Source organism: Oryctolagus cuniculus, chromosome 8 (genome assembly GCF_051225735.1).
Source record: "Oryctolagus cuniculus isolate XC-2025 breed Fujian yellow rabbit chromosome 8, ASM5122573v1, whole genome shotgun sequence".
NCBI classification, from domain to species: Eukaryota; Metazoa; Chordata; class Mammalia; order Lagomorpha; family Leporidae; genus Oryctolagus; species Oryctolagus cuniculus.
In genome coordinates this window covers 3,353,576-3,372,866 of record NC_142874.1, presented here as the reverse complement: position 1 = coordinate 3,372,866, position 19,291 = coordinate 3,353,576, and the positions used below count along the sequence as shown (strand labels likewise).

The following is a 19,291-nucleotide window of genomic DNA, read 5'->3' as shown; positions in this document are numbered from 1 at the left end:
ACATTTTGAAACTAAAACTGATGAGTAGAAAAATGATAACAAAGCCTGAGCTCCATTATGATATATACGATATCCGCAATTCATATTTTATAAATATTAAATATTTTTAAAATATTTTTAAATAAATCACTGTGAGGAATATAAGAAAAACATTCACACCTACATGCAGGTTAATCAGATAGTATTGAAATAATAACAAAAGGAATCTTAAGACTCACTTTACACAGTAAGTGTAATATTCCAAATTAATTTAAACATACAATGTGACTTCTTTTCTGCATGATACATTCTGTACTTACTTGTGAATATGCTATTAATTCATAAGAAAATGTGAGTATGTCTATTGACCTAATATGCTTAATTCAGGAAACAGACCTTTTGTCCATGTGGGGAAAGGTGCCATTCAGTGTTATCTCTCTGTTTTTACAAAATATGTTAATGAATCAAATGATTAGAAAATAAAACATGACGAGACAATGCTGGTTGGTACATTAGGGTACATTATTGTATATTTCCATTAGTGATGCATAGCTCAAGATTGACTTCAAATTTTATTCCTTAGGGGATCCTGAATTAGTTTCTCTGTGGTCACCACTCTCTTTATATCACAGGGACTATATTTTTCATTCTTCAATAAGTACTAATCAAGTATTAGAGCTCTTCTCTCTGACTCAGTGCTTGAGATTATAAATACCAGCCATTACTCAGAAGGTATAACTAAGACAACCCAGGGAGAGGTAGTTCCAAAAGTCCTGTAGACAGTCTGTCTCATCCAAGATGGTCACAGGATGGAGATGGGTTTTCAGACCATTTTAGCTGAAATGTGTTTGGGGTGAATGAATGTAGGTTGCACCTCTGGCACTGTTTACCCATCTATGAGGTGAGTATATTAGTAGTATTTATGAAATGCCCCTGCATTTTCTAAGAAATCATTGTGAGATATGTGCAGGCTGACTTACAGTATGTGGCAGTTGCATTTGTGGTGTTTCATGGTATATCTTCCCCAAATGCACTTTCTGGTTTCCTGCACTGTGTAGACTGACCAGCACAACTCATTTGAGGTTATAGAAGTTTATACAACACCTAGTTTCTAGGAACGTGGAAGTTTGGGTACTGGGTGACAGTCCCATTTCCTTTGGAAGTGAGTAGTTTTTATGATACTTCAAGAAGGGAACCCCAGGAATAAGAATCATTTAAGACAGCATACCACTTGATGATCTTTGAGACTATCTCTTATGGCTTCAGAGAAAAAAGAGTCACTGAAATGCAAAGGTGATAGATTTGCACAGTCAAAGATTTTATTGATCATACAGACCAGAATGAACAAGATTTAGGTGATATTACCTTACCTCATCCGTAAATTATGATATTGGAAGTTCTGGACCAGCCTTCAAAAAAGTTGTGAATGGATTAGAAAGACAGGCAAGGGCCTAACAAATGTTACGTAAGTGGTCTTGAGGGTGTGTCCTGGGGTGGAGGGATAACCTCTCATGTCTGAGAGTCACTGTCTACATTGCTATCACATGCCCATTACTTACCTTGCTATTATGATTTCTAGAACTGGAAGTCTCCTAGTCTGCCATACATTTAGTATCTAGAGATTTGCTGCTTTCCTCTGTATCCTAGAAATTCTTTCTGGTAGTTCAAGGAATGTCGGTGAGGGTCTCTGCATGTAAAAAAGTTGAAATAAATTGTATTTTAGGAGATTGATGGTTTGAGTACTGTCAGATGATTTGTAGATGCCTGGCACCCTAACTTTTGGATGGTGATTTCTATTTTGCTACACTTAATTAAAAAACACTTTTATTGGGACTGATGATGTGGCATAGTGGGTAAAGCTGCTGCCTGCAGTGTCAGCATTCCATGTGAGCACTAGTTCAAGTCCCAGATGCTGCACTTCTGTTCCAGCTCTCTGCTATGGCCTGGTAAAGAGGTAGAAGATGGCCCAAGGCCTTGGGCCCCCACATCCATGTGGGAGACCTGGAAGAAGCTCCTGGCTCCAGGTTTCAGATCAGCACAGCTCCAGCCATTGTGGCCATTTGGGAAGTGAACCAATGGATGGAAGACTCTCTCTCTCTCTCTGCCTCTCCTTCTGTCTGTGTAACTCTGACTTTCAAATAAATAAATAAATAAATAAATCTTTAAAAAAGAGAAAACAAACACACTTATTTTTCAGATTAATTTCAGAAACTGTCACCAGTTTTTTTATTAAGCAAATATAAATTTTCAAAGTACATCTTATGCATTATAATGGCTCCCCCCCATAACTTCCCTCCTGCCCACAACCCTCGTAACTCCCACTCATCTCCCATTCCATTGAGATCAAGATTCATTTTCAATTATCTTTATATACTGAAGATCAATTTAGTATATATTAAGTAAAGATTTCAACAGTTTGCATCCCCACAGAACATAAAGTGTAAAATACTGTTTGAGGACTAGTGATAGCATTAATTCACATTGAACAACACATGAAGGACAGAGATCCTACATGAGAAATAAGTGCACAGTGACTCCTGCTGTTGACTTAATAATTTGATACTCTTGTTTATTGCGTGAGTAATCTCCCTAGGCTATTGTCATGAGTTGCCAAGGCTATGGAAGCCTTTTGAGTTTGCCGACTTCGATCTTATTTAGACAAGGTCATAGTCAAAGTGGAAGTTCACTCCTCCCTTCAGAGAAAGGTACCTCCTCCTTTGATGGCCCATTCTTTCTACTGGGATCTCACTCGCAGAGAGCTTTCATTTACGTCAGTTTTTTTTTTTTTTTTTTTTTTCCCCAGAGTGTCTTGGCTTTCCATGCCTAAAATACTCTCATGGGCTCTTCAGCCAGATCTGAATGCCTTAAGGGCTGATTCTGAGGCCAGAGTGCTGTTTAGGACATTTGCCATTTTATGAGTCTGCTGTGTATCCCGCTTCCCATGTTGGATCGTTCTCTCACTTTTTGATTCTTTCAGTTAGTATTAGCAGACACTAGTCTTGTTTATGTGATCCCTTTGACTCTTAGACCTATCATTATGATCAATTGTGAACTGAAATAGATCACTATGACTAGTGAGATGGCATTGGTACATGCCTTCTTGATGGGATTGTATTAGAATCCCAGGGCACATTTCTAACTCTACTGTTTGGGGCAAGTCCGATTGAGCATGTCCCAAATTGTACATCTCCTCCCTCTCTTATTCCCACTCCTATATTTAACAGAGATCACTTTTCAGTTAAATTTACACACCTAAGAATAATTGTGTGCTAATTACAGAGTTCAACCCATAGTATTAAGTAGAACAACAAAAAAAATACTAAAAGGGATAAGTTGTACATCAACAGTCAGGATAAGGTCGGATCAAGTCACTCTTTCTCATAGTGTCCATTTCATTTGAACAGGTTTCCTTTTTGGTGCTAGGTCAGTTGTCACCAATCAGGGAGAACATATGATATTTGTCCCTCTGGGACTGGCTTATTTCACTCAGCATGATGTGCTCCAGATTCTTCCATTTTGTTGCAAATGACCGGATTTCATTGTTTTTGACTATTGTATAGTATTCTATAGAGTACATGTCCCATAATTTCTTTATCCAGTCTACTGTTGATGGGCATTTGGGTTGATTCCAGGTCTTAACTATCGTGAATTGAGCTGCAATAAACAAAATAAGGTGCAGACCGCTTTTTTGTTTGCCCATTTAATTTCTTTTGGGTAAATTCCAAGGAGTGGGATGGCTGGGTTGTATGGCAGGGTTATATTCAGGTTTCTGAGGAATCTCCAGACTGACTTCCAGAGTGGCTTAACCAGTTTGCATTCCCACCAACACTGGGTTAGTGTCGCCAGCATCTGTTGTTGGTAGAATTCTGTATGTGAGCCATTCTGACCAGGGTGAGGTGAAACCTCATTGTGATTTTGATTTATATTTCCCTGATGGCTAGTGATCCTGAACATTTTTTCATGTGTCTGTTGGCCATTTGGATTTCCTCTTCTGAAAAATGTCTATTAAGTCCTTGGCCCATCTCATGCGTGGGTTCTTTGCTTTCTTGTTTTGGAGTTTCTTGATCTCTTTGTGGATTCTGGTTATTAATCCTTTACCTGTTGCATAGTTTACAAATATTTTTTTTCCATTCTGGCGGTTGCGTCTTCACTTTCCTGTTTATTTTGCATACGGAAACTTCTCAATTTGATCCAATCCCAAATGTTAATTTTGCCTTTGACTGCCTGTGTCTCTGGGGTCTTTTCCAAGAAATCTTTGCTGGTACCAATATCTTGCAGGGTTTCTCCAATGTTCTCCAATAATTTGATGTTGTCAGGTTGTAGATTTAGGTCTTTAATCCATGTTGAGTGGATTTTTGTGTAATGTGTAAGGTAGGGGTCTTGCTTCATGTTTCTGCATGTAGAAATCCAGTTTTCCCAGCACCATTTATTGAATAGACTGTCCTTGCTCCCGGAATTGGTTTTGGACCCTTGAGCAAATATAAGATGGCTGTAGATGTTTGGATTGATTTCTGGTGTTTCTATTTTGTTCCATTGGTCTATCCATCTGTTTCTGTACCAGTACCATGCTGTTTTGATTACAATTGCCCTGTAGTATGTCCTGAAATCTGGTATTGTGATGACTCTAGCTATGTTTCTGTTGTACAAGATTGCTTTAGCTATTCGAGGTCTCTTGTGCCTCCATATGAATTTCAGCACCATTTTTTTCCAGATCTGAGAATGTCTTCAGTATTTTGATTAGTATTGCATTGAATGTATAAATTGCTTTTGGGAGAATGGACATTTTGATGATATTGATTCTTCCAATCCATTAGCATGGAAGATTTTTCCATTTTTTGGTATCCTCTTCTATTTCTTTCTTTAAGGTTTTGTAATTCTCATCGTAGAGATCTTTAACGTCCTTGGTTAAGTTTATTCCAAGGTATTTGATTGTTTTTGTAGCTATTGTGAATGGGATTGATCTTAGAAGTTCTTCCTCAACTGTGTCATTGCCTTTGTATACAAAGGCTGTTGATTTTTGTGCATTGATTTTATTTCCTGCTACTTTGCCAAACTCTTCTATGAGTTCCAATAGTCTCTTAGTAGAGGTCTTTGGGTCCCCTAAAGAAAGAATCATATCATCTGCAAAGAGGGATAGTTTGAGTTCTTCCTTCCCCATTTGTATCCCTTTAATTTCTTTTTCTTGCCTAATAGCTCTGGCTAGAACTTCCAGAACTATATTGAATAGCAGTGGTGAGAGTGGGCCTCCCTGTCTGGTACCAGATCTCAGTGGAAATGCTTCCAACTTTTCCCCATTCAATAGGATGCTGGCTGTGGGTTTTTCATAAATTGCTTTGATTGTATTGAGGAATGTTCCTTCCATACCCAGTTTGCATCATCAAAGGGTGTTATTTTTATCGAATGCTTTCCTCTGCATCTATTGCAATAATCATATGGTTTTTCTTCTGCAGTCTGTTAATGTGGTGTATCATAATGATTGATTTGTGCACATTGAACCATCCCTGCATACCAGGGATAAATCCCACTTTGTCTGTTTTTTTGATCTTTCTGATGTGTTGTTGCATTCTATTGGCCAGAATTTTATTGATGATTTTTGCATCTGTGTTCATCAGGGATATTGGTCTGTAATTCTCTTTCAGTGCTGCATCTTTTTCTGGCATGAAAAGCCAAGACACTCTGGGAAAAAAAAAAAACTAAATGAAAGATCTCTTTGAGTGAGATCCCAGTGGAAAGAACAGGTCTTCAAAGAAGGAGGTACCTTTCTCTGAAGGGAGGAGAGAACCTCCACTTTGACTATGACCTTGTCTAAACAAAATAAGAGTCGGAGAACTCAAGGGGCTTCCATAGCCTTGGAAACTCATGACTGGTGCATAAGGAGATTACTGATGCCATGAACAGGAGTGTCAATTTGTTAAGTCAACAACAGGAGTCACTGTGCACTTACTCCTCATGTAGGATCTCTGTCCTTAATGTGCTGTACATTGAGACTCAATGCTATAATGAGTACTCAAACAGTATATTTCACTTTGTGTTTCTATGGGGGTGCAAACTGTGAAATCTTTACTTAATGTATACTAAACTGATCTTCTGTAAAAAAAAAAAAAAAAGAAATTATCAATTCCCAACTTGACTCTCACTGGGATTAAACATGACAATAGGTCTGATCTGATTTCATCATCATTTAAAAAATCATCTATTATTTTTCACTTTATGTTTCAGTGTGGGAGCAAACTGTTGAAATCTTTACTTAATGTATGCTAAACTGATCTTCTGTATATAAAGAGAATTGAAAATGAATCCTCATGTGAATGGAAGGGGAGAGGGAGTGGGAAAGGGGAGGGTTGAAGGTGGGAGGGACGTTATTGGGGGGGAAGCCATTGTAATCCATAAGCCGTACTTTGGAAATTTATATTCATTAAATAAAAGTTTTAAAAAAATGAAAAAAAAAAAGAAAAGTTCTGTAGATATCTGTTAGATCCATTTGGGCTATAGTGTCATTTAAATCTACTGTCTCCTTGTTGATCTTCTGTCCGGTTGATCTATTTCTGAGAGTGGAGTTTGAAGTCCCACAGTAGTATTGTATTGGGGTCTAAGTCTCCTCTTAAGTCCCTTAATATATCTTTTAAATAAACCAGTGCCCTGTTATTAGGTGCATATACATTGATAATCATTATATCTTCCTGTTGAATTGATCCCTTAATCATTATATAGTGACCCTCTTTGTCTCTCTTAACAGTTTTTATGTTTAAGTTTATTTTGTCTGATATTAAGATGGCTATGCCCACTCTTTCTTTATTTCTGTTGGCATGGAATATCTTTTTCCATCCTTTCACTTTCAGTCTGCATGTATCTTTGTTGGAAAGATGTGTTTCTTGTAAGCAGCAAATGGATGGGTTTTGTTTCTTAATCCGTTCAATCAGTCTGTGTCTTTTAACTGGAGAGTTGAGGCCATTAACATTCAGTGTGCCTATTGATTAGTAGTAACTTTGCCCTGCCATTTTCCCAAAGAAATTTTCTAATATATGCTTTGAACTTCCTGTGATCTTTTACTGGGAGGTTTTCTTCCTTTTCCTTCTTTCATATTGATGGCTGTATTTCTGTTTTTCTGTAACACATCTTTAAGCATATTTTGCAGGGCTGGATGAGTGGTGACAAATTCTTTCAATTTCTGTTTGCTATGAAAGGTCTTTATTTCACCTTCATTCACAGATGAGAGCTTTGCAGGATATAATTTTCTGGGCTGGCAGTTTTTCTCTCTTAGTACTTGGGCTATATCTTGCCATTCCCTCGTAGCCTGTAGGGTTTCTGATAAGTCTGCTGTGAGTCTAAGTGGAGATTCTCTGAGAGTAATCTGATGTTTCTCTCTTGCACATTTTTAGAATCTTTTTTTTTATATCTTACTGTGGTGAGTTTGATTACAACCTGTCGTGATGAGGTTCTCTTTTGGTCATGGTTACTAGGGGTTCTATGAGCTTCCTGTACTAGCATGTCTCTGTCCTTTTCCAAACCCGGGAAGTTCTCTGCTAGTATCTCAGTAAAAAGGCCTTCTAATCCTTTCTCCCTCTCCATGCCTTCAGGAACTCCTAGAACTCGAATATTTGGTTTAATAGTATCCTGTAGATTCCCAACAAATTTTTTATATTTCTAATTTCGTCTTGTTTTCTTTGGCTTGACTGTATGTTTTCCTGTGCTCTGTCTTCTAAGTCCGATATTCTCTCTTCTGCTTCACCCATTCTGTTTTTAAGACTCTGTAATGTGTTTGTCATTTGATCTATTGAATTCTTCATTTCATTTTGATTTCTCTTCACTATCACACTTTCATATTCTACTAGTTTCTGCATTTCATTTTGATTCCTCCTTAAGATTTCATTTTCACAAGACAGATTTTCTATCCTGTCTAGTAAGGATTTCTGTAGTTCAAGAATTTGTTTTTGAAAACTTCTAAATGTTCTTATCATAATTTTTTTTGAAATCCGTATCTTGCATTTCTTCTATCTCATCATCTTCATAATCTTGGCTTGAGGTGTCTTGTTCATTTGGGAGTGTCATAATGTCTTCCTTGTTCTTGTTTCCTCGGTTTCTGCATTTGTTGCTTGGCATTGTGGAGACATTCTTTCGTTTCTTCTTCCCTCGCTGTGGTATTTTTTCTCGTTATACTATGACTGTATTAAGTGGACTGTCTGCTTTTGATGGATCCTTAGAGGCTTGAGAGGGGTGTGATCAGAGAGTTTTGTTTGGTTCTTCAGGTTTAAGGGTGTGCCAAAGGTGACACACCCAGGTTAGGCATGGTAAATCTCTCTCTCTCTCTGTATTTTTTTTTTTTTTTGATTCAGAAGGGAAGTAATTCCACACAGCTGAGCGGAATTGAAGGCAGTCAATTTCTGATCTCTGACTCCTGTGGGTATAATATTCATCTGCTCTGTCCCAAGTACCACACAAAGGATTTACGCAGTCCTCAGTGTTAGCTCAAATTTCTCTGCCATCTCCCACCGGGTTGCCAAGGTTACCAAGTTTGTGTACTTTCCCGAGAGCACTCAAGTCCGTGAGGTCTCTCCCACACCTTCAGTCCTTCACAGTCTCAGTTCATTAGCTCCACACATTCACAAGGTCCCAACCTCCTATTATTTCACCCCACAAGAGTCAGGTTTTTCTTGTTGGCTAATGGTGGGCACAGCCCTGAGGTCGCGCAGCTTTTACATATGTCCAAAATGGCGCCTGCTCTTTGTCTTGCTTGCCCTTGAAAGGTGAGTGGAGAGAGTCTCGTGTCCATACCTGTCCCTTTTTTTTTTCTCCTCTCTCTTCTAGTTAGCCTGGTGAACTTTCCCCACAGGGCCTCAAGCCTCATTTCCTCTAGGCTCCTCCTTCTGCTTTCCCACCGGTGTCTTGGGCTACTGAGGTTCTGGCTCACCTCCCTTTCCAGCACTGGTGCATAGATTCTATGGCTGGGGTCCCGAGCCATGGGCGGCCATGCCCTCCACGTAAGTCCACCATGAACCAGCAGTTCTGGAAGAGTTTCCTCTGCTGTTTCTTCCCTAACTCTTCCTTGAAACTGCAGTATCTCCACTTTTATTAAACTGTCTTTTCCCAGACTGTCAATGTGCTACCTTCCTCTTCCGCTGTCTTGCCCCAAGTCTCTGTAACCAGTTTTAGAAGATTGCCCTGAGCATGGCTTTCCTTTTGATCCTGATGCTATGTATGGATTGTGTGACATCAAAAAGCATATCGAAATTTTCCCAGTCACTGTCAGTAATTTCTTCTTGAAAATCTTGACCAATATTTAGTATACATGCAGCTTCAGAAAATTTCTGTGAGCTTTTTCCTGTTTTCTGAATAGTAAAATTACACTAAATCAGACTTCATGTGCTAATAAGTTTCTTAAAATATAAACAAAAATATGACCACATATAAGCAGAAATGTGAAGCATAACCTTATGATCGCCAATGAATTCACTTGCATGATTCCCAGGACTATTTTTAAAAAATATTTATTTATTTGAAAGTCAGAGTTACACACAGAAGGAGAGGCAGAGAGAGAGAGGTCTTCCAACTTCTGGTTCACTCCACTGATGGTCACAATGGCCGGAGCTGCCCCAACCTGAAAGCAGAAGTCAGGAGCTTCTTCCTGGTCTCCCATGTGGGTGCAGGGACCCAAGACTTGGGCCATCTTCTATCACTTTTCTAGGCCATAACAGAGAGCTGGATTGGATGGGGATCAGCCGGGACTTGAACTGGCACCCATATGGGATGCCTGCACTGGAGGTGGCAGCTTTACCCACTATGCCACAGCACTGGCTCTTGGAGGACTTTTTTTTTTTTTTTTTTTTTTTAGTGTCATCAACTTCGGGGCTAAGATGCAATTCATAGGCATAGATCATGTTTATAGGAGCTTTTTTTCTAAGATTTTTAAAAAGTATTTGAAAGTGTTTTATATATATATATATAGAGAGAGAGAGAGAGAGGGAGACACACTGATCTTCCAGCTGCTGGATCACTACCCCAGAATGCTACAATAAGCAGGATGAGGCCAAGCACTTCTTCTGGGTCTCCTGTATTAGTAGCATTTACCCAAGTACTTGGGACTTCTTCCAGTGCTTTTCTCAGTCCACTAGAAGGGAGCAGGATCAAAAGCAGAGCAGCCAGAATACAAAGCATATGGGGTTGCTTGCATTGCAGATGGAAATTTTACTTGTTATGTGGCAGTGCAGGCCTATATTTATGGAAACTTTTACATGACTGAAATTCAATTAATTTTATTTTGCACTTTAATGGAACTTTCCTGCTCACCAGGGTGTATCAGAATTTGATGTAGGACAAATCAGAAAATGCAATAACATCATGGCTTAACAAATAGCCATTTGATTTATAATTCTAATTCAATATTTTGTGATGGGCTCAGATGGGCAGTTCCTATGATCAGCCTGTGATCAGAAATGAGGGTTTAGTCATCTTAGGAGCTGATTGACACTCATGACTTAGAGATGGCTTCATTTAAATGGCTGGTGGTTTGTGATGAATCTTGGTAAGATCCTATCTCTTCAATGGGCAGGACCCAGTGCTTTCTAAAAGATAAGGAAAATCTGACAAGACAAATACTTTGCAACCTATCTTTTTCTATCACATTTACTGATATCCCAGGGGGTTAAGAAAATGAAAAATGAAATCCAGAGTCTTATGAAGGGATGGATAAAGGGAATGGTTTCATTTAGAATCATTACTGGTAAAGTGTACTGCATTAAATATACATTATGTATATATATATATTTTTTTTGACAGGCAGAGTGGACAGTGAGAGAGAGAGACAGAGAGAAAAGTCTTCCTTTGCCATTGGTTCACCTTCCAATGGCCGCCGCGGCCGGCACACCGTGCCAAAGGCAGCAGCCAGGTACTTCTCCTGGTCTCCCATGGGGTGCAGGGCCCAAGCACTTGGGCCATCCTCCACTGCACTCCCGGGCCACAGCAGAGAGCTGGCCTGGAAGAGGGGCAACCAGGCCAGAATCCGGCACCCTGACTGGGACTAGAACCTGGTGTGCTGGCACCGCAAGGCAGAGGATTAGCCTATTGAGCTGCGGCGCTGGCCCAAAATAACTTTCTTTAGTGTAAAATTTAGTGACAGTATAATGTTTATCTCTTCAATAACTTTATTTATTTGAACAATCACCCTTAAATTTTACTATCTTAGTATTACATTACTATTTTACAAAATTTGTAGACAAAAGATTAATACACTGAGGCTTAATCTCTACTACTTAATAGAAGTGGATGTGCTTTCTTATATATTTCCACGTTTAAATGTTTATTCCTCCACAGGGAAGCTGATGTTTCCTCAGTTAATGTATTCATTACTCTTTATTCATTGTATCACATTTTTTCTTTTTTCTAGTTCAGTGTAAAAGGAAACCAGGTAAGTTTTCTTTTAACTCCTTCCATTTATCTTCTCTTCCAGGTATAATTTGGGTACCTCCACATATTTTCAAAACTAAACAAAATTATTACATCACCTGTAAAAGGTTTTCTTAATTATTCCTCAGCTTGCTGTCAGTTTTCATTTTAGGAGAATTTTAATAATTTATTAATTAAAATGGAAAAATAAACATAAAATTCACTCTTAGGGAGTGTACACAAACAAGATGAATGACGAATTTGCCATGATTATAAAACATTACAATCATCTGAGATACAGCAATTTGGCCTCTGGTCTTTCTGTTGCCATAGCAAAATATACATTTGTTACATGTTTTGAGTTGAAACTTACAGTACAATTTGCTAAATTTTTTGGGTCATGATGTCTGAAATAGCAAAGATGATGTAGTGATCAGTGTTTTCATGCTACCCTGGAAATAAACACTTAGCATTCTGCAAGGGTAAGAGTTACATAGTATTAAAAAACACAAATCAGTTAAGCTTGTATTTGAATTGTTAGAGTAATGCAATCCTTAATTGTTTTGAGAAGCTGAATTTGATTCAGGGATAGGATCAGGAATGTGTGGGGAAAAGAATGTACTGCAGGTTCTTTTATTTTTTTAAGATTTATTTATTTATTTGAAAGGCAGAGCTAGAGAGCTTGGGAGAGATGAGCAGAAAGAGACTCCTTCCATCTACTGGTGCAATCCCCAAATGAACATAATGGCTGAGACTGGTTCAGACCAAAGCCAGGAGCCTGGAATTCCATCTAGGTCTCCCATATTAGTTGAAGGAGCCCAAATATTTAAGCAACATTTCACTGATCTTTCAGGAACTTTAGCAGAGAGCTAGATTGGAGTGGAGTACCCTGGACTCAAATAGTATGATACCATGAGATGCCAGCATTGCAATTGGAGGCTTAACTGTCTGCACCACACTGGTGCCTACTGCAAGTTCTTAAACAAATCTCTATGCATTTCTCTCAGTCAGTCACAAATCCAGATTACACTGTACACTTTCCCAAGTTCTGTTTTTGGGCAATTAATTCCATTGTTTTTACCTTAATTTAATTTTAATAATGTTATCTCAGTTCTTCAAATGTAAAATAAGCATAGTCAAAATCAAAAGATATTTTCTATTCTTTGTCTTACTTGAATATTCTCTCTTATTTAAAAATAATTATGGGCTTGATTTAGAAAGAAGTTGATGGACCAAGAGAGAAATGAAGAGAGAGCTCCCATGCACTTATTCACTCCATAAATACCCATACCAAGAAAGGTTGGGCAGGACTGAAGCCAGAAGTCAGGAATGGAGTCTAGCTCTTTCTCATTGGTGGCATCACTACTGCTTCTGCAGCATTAGCTGGGAGCTGGAAACTGGAACTGGCACTGGAAATTGAACCTAGGTACTTTGAGGTAGAAGTAGGATATCTTAGATGGCATCATAAACACCAAGATTAATGCCTGCCCTCTTTTTTAAAATATTTTTTCTCTGCCATATTTGAAGTGACTTTGCATGGTGTTTTTCTGAAAATTCTTCTGTGTTCACTCCCAACATAGCTCCACTGATGGTTTCTTGTCTTTTCACCTGAATACTCTACATTCTTCCCCTTAACATAGCTTATTGAAGAGTCAATATTTTCTTCCTTTCAACCTGCTGTGCAATTCCCCTTGACATATGTGGCCCCTTGTGACCTGAAACTCCTGTTTTCTTCCAGTTGTGGCATTTTTCACAGTCTTTAGACCATAGGTTTGACTCCCTGCTGAATGCTTCTGTGTGGCTGTCCAAATGCTCAATAATTCTAAAATGAAAACCCATCCTTCCTTCTTCCTTCATACCCATGTACAAGATAAAAACTGTCAGTCTTTGTTTTGTGACAGAGTTAATATGTTGACCAGAAATGTTCTTTTACAGATGATGCTAACATTTGAAGACCTGGCTATTTACTTTACCTGGGAGGAATGGCAGAACATGAATAAAGCTCAGAAAATTCTGTACAGGGATGTGATGTTGGAGACCTACAATAGCCTGCTTTTCTTGGGTGAGTGACACCCATCACATATCCAATGATAGCATTTTCTTGCTATTTGAAAAATAAGTGAACACTTTATAAAGTTTAATGATGGGCAGGTATAGAATTTGATTCCATAAATAATCTGTATGTCTACCATCTAGGAAAGGATCCAAATTGGAACATTTGTTGCATAGCTCCTGGAATAAGCTGTAGTCTTTTAAATAACCCAAGATAGCAGTTTTACAAAATCTTACATTGTTTGCATTAAATAGGACACTGCATCACTAAACCTGATTTGATCTTTAAGTTGGAGCAAGGAGGAGAGCCATGGATGGTGAACAAATGCCTAAATCAGAGCCTTCCAGGTCAGTAGGCACATAACAGATGTTGACTGATGTTCTTTCCATGAAATTTTCCCAAGTGTTACTCCTGATGACACCTGGTTTTGTGCATCAGACAAGGGATTCTAGAGTATCTAAGGATGCCATTATATCTCTAACTCTTTTTTCTTGATGAAGATGATCTTTGATTAAAAAAAAATTCTAATCTTTTTCTGATGTTACTAAGGGTTTTTCTAGGTTAGATATATTCCCCAGATTCTAACTTGTCCTTCTATAATAACTTTTCCTTCATGCATTTATTCTATTCTTCAGTTCTTTTTTTTTAAGATTTATTTATTTTGCTTGAAAGAGTTACACAGAAAGAGAATGAGAGGTAGAGAAAGGTCTTCCATCTGCTGGTTCACTCCCCAGTTGGCCACAATGGCTGGAGCTATGCTGATCCAAAACCAGGAGCCAGGAGCTTCTTCCAGCTTGGACCATCCTCCACTGTTCTCCCAGGACATAGCAGAGAGCTGGATAGGAAGTGGAGCAGCTGGGTCTTGAACCGGCACCCATTGGGGATGCCAGCACTGCAGGCGGGGATGTAGCCACCATGCCAGAATGCCAGCCTGTCTTCATTTCTTATAAGTTGGGCAAGTTATAGAGACTTGTTTCAGATTGAGTCCCCACTCATGGTTTTGGCCAGGCACAGAACTTGCTATTTTAAGCATCTCACAACTGAACCAATAAATGTGAACTCTTTCTCTTTCTCTCTCTCTTTTCTCTTTCTCTGTGCCTTTCAAATAAAATAAGAAAAAAAATAGGTTGCTAGAAACATTGGAGGAGAGAGCCTGTGGCTGGCAATCTTCTGTTTCATTCTCCCTTTTTGTCTAATTCTCCATCTCTCTGACTCTCAAGTATGTAAATGAATAAGTAAATGCTAAGAAATGGTGAGAAGTAGGCCTCTGTGCAATGACATCAGAAACCCTGAAGCTAAGCATGAACTTATGTAAAAACATGAAAATAAGTGATACTAAACTCACCAAGAAAGTCTTGAGATTCTGAATCCCAAGGTCAAGTAACTTCATGGGTTCATGTTGAATGTCTTAGATTTGTTTAAAAGTTAGAAGCATGAATTCTGTCTCAAATAAACAATAAAGATAACAAAGGCATAGGAAATGAAAATTTCTTTGAAAATAAGAGACAGCTGATCAAATGCCCCCAGAAACTCAAATTATCACACAAAAAAATGTTTATAGAAAAAACCTGAGGGGATATAACTAGGGCTCATGATTTCAGAATGAGCTAGAAAATACTTTTCAAAGAAAGTAAACACACTCTGGGCTGCAGAAACAAATTCTTTAAGCTGTCAGAGAGTGGTAGGGTGGCACATTGCTATATTTCTGTAACTGCTGTAGTTCTGAGAAGCTGAAGATGTTAGATTTCCTTAGGAATATGGGGAAGCTGTCATAGAGTGAAAATAAGTTTCTCATTTGCAAAATCCCACAAATGCTGTTTACCTGGGAAGACTGAACATGAGACAACCATAAATTCAAATCTTGTTCCTTAAATGTGATCCTGTTTAGAGTACAGACACATTTCACTCTTCTTCACCTGTAAGTAAATGATCCAGTAAAACATTCCAATATTTATGGTTGAAAAAGTACAGAAAAAAACTGGTTGCTAGGCAATGGGGGAATATATTTATTAAATATTTGTCCATTCTTTAAAATCTTATAGTTGTCTCATCAATGCTAAAGACTAGAATGACAATAAGAGGAGGAGAGACAGAGATTGTTTATTAGCTCACTCCCCTAATGCCTGTGAAATTTAGGTCTGACTAGTCTGAAGCCAAAAGTCTGGAATTTCATCTAATATTCCCTAACATATCACAGGGTCCCAAGCACTTGAACCATTATTTGCTGCCTTCTAGTTTCATAAGCTAGAGCTTTATTGGAATTGGAGTAGCCAGGGCTCATACTGGCACTATTTTGCGATGAAGGCACCATAAGCAGCAAATTAATACATCTAACTAGGAAAGCAATTCTGACATACTTGAATAAAATTCAAGTAGTAAACATGATCATGATTGAAAATTAAGAAATCTATTGGTACAACCTAATATATCAATGCCTTAAGGAAAAAAAAATCATAATGAGCATAAATAAGTGTCTTCCACTGATTATGTTAAAATCTTATTCCACTTAGATAACAAGAAACTTCATTCCCTTTACATCAGTATTCCAGGAGAAAGCACATATATGTGATTCAGTGATTTTTGTTTTCCTCATTTCAGTTGCCATGAAAAGTGATGACATAATTAGGATGAACCAGGAAATTCAAGAAAAAGATTTCAAGCAGGATGTTATGACAAATAGCAAGACATCAACTCCCAAGAGAGTTGAATTAATAAAAAGACTTAATTTAAGTTCAAGTCATGTTTCAAAACTGATTATCAAAAAGGGAAGTTATTCAGCAATGAAACCTGAGGAATGCAATGTATGTCACAATGTGCATCCCCATGGTGGGCCTGATGAGCTGCAAGCTGGAGAGAAGCTTGATGCGGCTAAGGTACCTGGGAACTCTGTCCAGTGCTGTGAGCATCTTAGTGAGGATCACAAGATTCAGACTGTGAAGCCTTCATTTGAACATAGTGGACAGGGGAAAGACTTCAAAAGGAAGAAGATATTCTTTAGATTTTGCACGGTCCATATGGGAGACCCCTGTAATAAGTCAACAATTACTGTTGGAAAGACAACTCAAATAGAAGAAACTCTTCATAAAAATACTAACCTCAGTAAGCATCAACAAATCAACACAGGAGAGAAACTCTATGAAGATATGGGGTATGTGGAACCTCTCATTTACAAATCAGATCTTCCAATAAATCAGAGACAACATACAGAGAAAAAACCTTATGCATGTCAGCCTTGTAGGATCTCCCATGTGTGTAATGAATGTGGAGAAACCACGTACCAGAAGTTAGATCTCATTAGACATCAGAAAATTCACACAAAGAAGAAACCTCATGAATGTAATGAGTTCCAAAAAACCATTTTCCAGAAATCATACCTCATAACACAGCAAAGAATTCATACAGAGGATAAACCTCATGATTGTAAAGACTGTAGAAAAGCCTTTGGCAAGAAGTCACAGCTTGTAGTGCATCAGAGAATTCACACAGGAGAGAAACCTTATGAATGCAATGGCTGTGGAAAAGCCTTTCTGTGCAAGTCACAGCTCATCAAACATAAGGGAATCCACAAAGGTGAGAAACCTCATGAATGTAATGACTGTGGAAAAGCCTGTGGCTTGAAGACAGACCTAATCAAACAGTGGAAAATTCACACCACGGAGAAACCTCATGAATGTAATGACTGCGGAAAAGTCTTTGGCTCTAAGTCACAACTCATAACCCATCAGAGAGTTCACACAGGGGAGAAACCTTATGAATGCAAGGAATGTGGAAAAGCCTTTGGCAAGAAGTCAACAATCACTAGCCATCAGAGAATTCACACAGGGGAAAAACCTTATGAATGTAATGACTGTGGCAAAGCCTACGGCTATAAGTCTGACCTCATCAAGCATCAGAGGATTCACACAGGGGAGAAACCTTATGAATGTAATGACTGTGGCAAAGCCTATGGCTATAAGTCTGACCTCATCAAACATCAGAAGATTTACACAGGGGAGAAACCTTATGAATGTAATGACTGTGGCAAAGCCTATGGCTGTAAGTCTGACCTCATCAAACATCAGAGAATTCACACAGGGGAGAAACCTTATGAATGCAAGGAATGTGGAAAAGCCTTCACCTGTAAGTCACATCTCATAATCCATCAGAGAATTCACACAGGGGAGAAACCTTATGAATGCAAGGAATGTGGAAAAGCCTTTGGCCAAAAGTCACATCTCATAATCCATCAGAGAATTCACACAGGGGAGAAACCTTATGAATGTAATGACTGTGGCAAAGCCTACGGCTATAAGTCTGACCTCATCAAACATCAGAAGATTCACACAGGGGAGAAACCTCATGAATGCAATGACTGTGGCAAATCCTTTGGCTATAAGTCACAGCTCATAATCCATCAGAAAATTCACACGGGGAGAAACCTTATGAATGTAGTGACTGTGGCAAAGCCTACAGCTGTAAGTCACAACTCATAATCCATCAGAGAATTCACACAGGGGAATAACCTTATGAATGTAATGACTGTGGCAAAGCCTTTGGCCGGACGTCACATCTCATAATCCATCAGAGAATTCACATAGGGGAGAAACCTTAAGAATGTAATGAATCCTGAAAAGCCTTTGGCTGGAGTCAGTAATCATCAAACATCAGAGAATTCACACAGGGGAGAAACCTTATGAATGTAATGACTGGAAAAGCCTTTGGCAAGAAGTCACATCTTATAATCCATCAGAAAATTCACACAGGACCCTACGCATCTGTGCATATACATTTATTTATACTTACATCTTCCTGTTGAGTTGATCCCTTAATCATTATATAGTGCCATTCTTTGTCTCTTTTAGTAGTTTTTGTTTAAAGTCTCTTTCCTTTGCTATTAGCATTGCTACTTCTGTCCTGTTTTGTGTTCCATTGGCATAGAATATCTTTTCTCATCCTTTCACTTTCAGTCTGCATGCTTCGTTGTTGGTGAGATGTTTCTTGTAGGCAGCAAGCAGATTGGTTTTGTTTTTAATCCATTCAGCCAGTCTGTACCTTTTAACTGGAGAGTTGAGGCCATTTACATTCAAAGTGACTGTTGATAAGTAATGACTTTGTCCTGTCATTGTTTCATAAATTTTCCTATTGTTTACTTTGGATTTCTTTTGTACTTTTGCTTGAGTATTTTTTTTTTTTTTGCTTTCAGATTTTTGAAAGATTATTTATTTGTTTGAAAGGCAGAGTTACATAGAGCCAGAGTCAGAGGCCAGAGAGAGAGAGGTCTTCAATCCACTGGCATACTCCCAAATTGGCTGCACTGGCTGGAGCTGGGCCAATCTGAAACCAGGAGTCTGGAGCTTATTTCAGGTCTCCCATATGGGTGCAGGGGCCCAAGGACCTGAGCCCTCTTCAGCTGCTTTTCCAGGCACATTAGCAGGGAGTTGGATCAGAAGTGCAGCAGTCGGGACTTGAATCAGTGCCCATAAGGGATGCTGGTGCTGTAGGTGGTGGCATTATCTGCTATAACACAGTGCCAGCCCTTCTCATTCTTTTATCATGATGACTATCTTTCTGTGTTTCTTAGTGTAGCACTTCATTTAAAACATCTTTTGTAATGCCACTTTGTGATTGAAAATTCTACCTACTCCTGTTACAAATGGTCTTTATTTCATTGTCATTCTTAAATGAGAGCTTTGCAGGATACAGTATTCTGGGTTGACAATGTTGTATTAAGACTTAGACTATGTCTTGCACTCCTTGCCTGCAGGGTTTCTTATGAGAAGTCCATTGTAAGTATAATTGGAGATCCTCTGAAAGTAATTTGGCATTTTTTTGTGCACCTTTTTGGAATCTCTTTATGTACAGAAGATCAGTTTAGCGTACATTAAGTAAAGATTTCAACAG

The 19,291-nt window shown here is 38.5% G+C and overlaps 1 protein-coding gene across 4 annotated transcripts in view; it reads left to right on the top strand.

The window, feature by feature from the left end:
- LOC127489067 (uncharacterized) overlaps window positions 1-19,038 on the top strand; it is a 47,493-nt gene extending 28,455 nt beyond the window's left edge. For 3 of the 4 annotated variants that reach the window (XM_089301838.1, XM_089301837.1, XM_089301836.1), the window contains 3 exons: window positions 13,294-13,420; window positions 13,666-13,758; window positions 16,010-19,038. In XM_089301838.1, the coding sequence (XP_089157964.1) occupies window positions 13,294-13,420; window positions 13,666-13,758; window positions 16,010-17,883 (2,094 nt within the window). In that variant the 3' untranslated portion in view covers window positions 17,884-19,038. The remainder of the gene's footprint in view (window positions 1-13,293; window positions 13,421-13,665; window positions 13,759-16,009) is intronic. The other variant, XM_089301839.1, reaches the window with a different exon arrangement.
- Window positions 19,039-19,291: the final 253 nt, after the last annotated feature.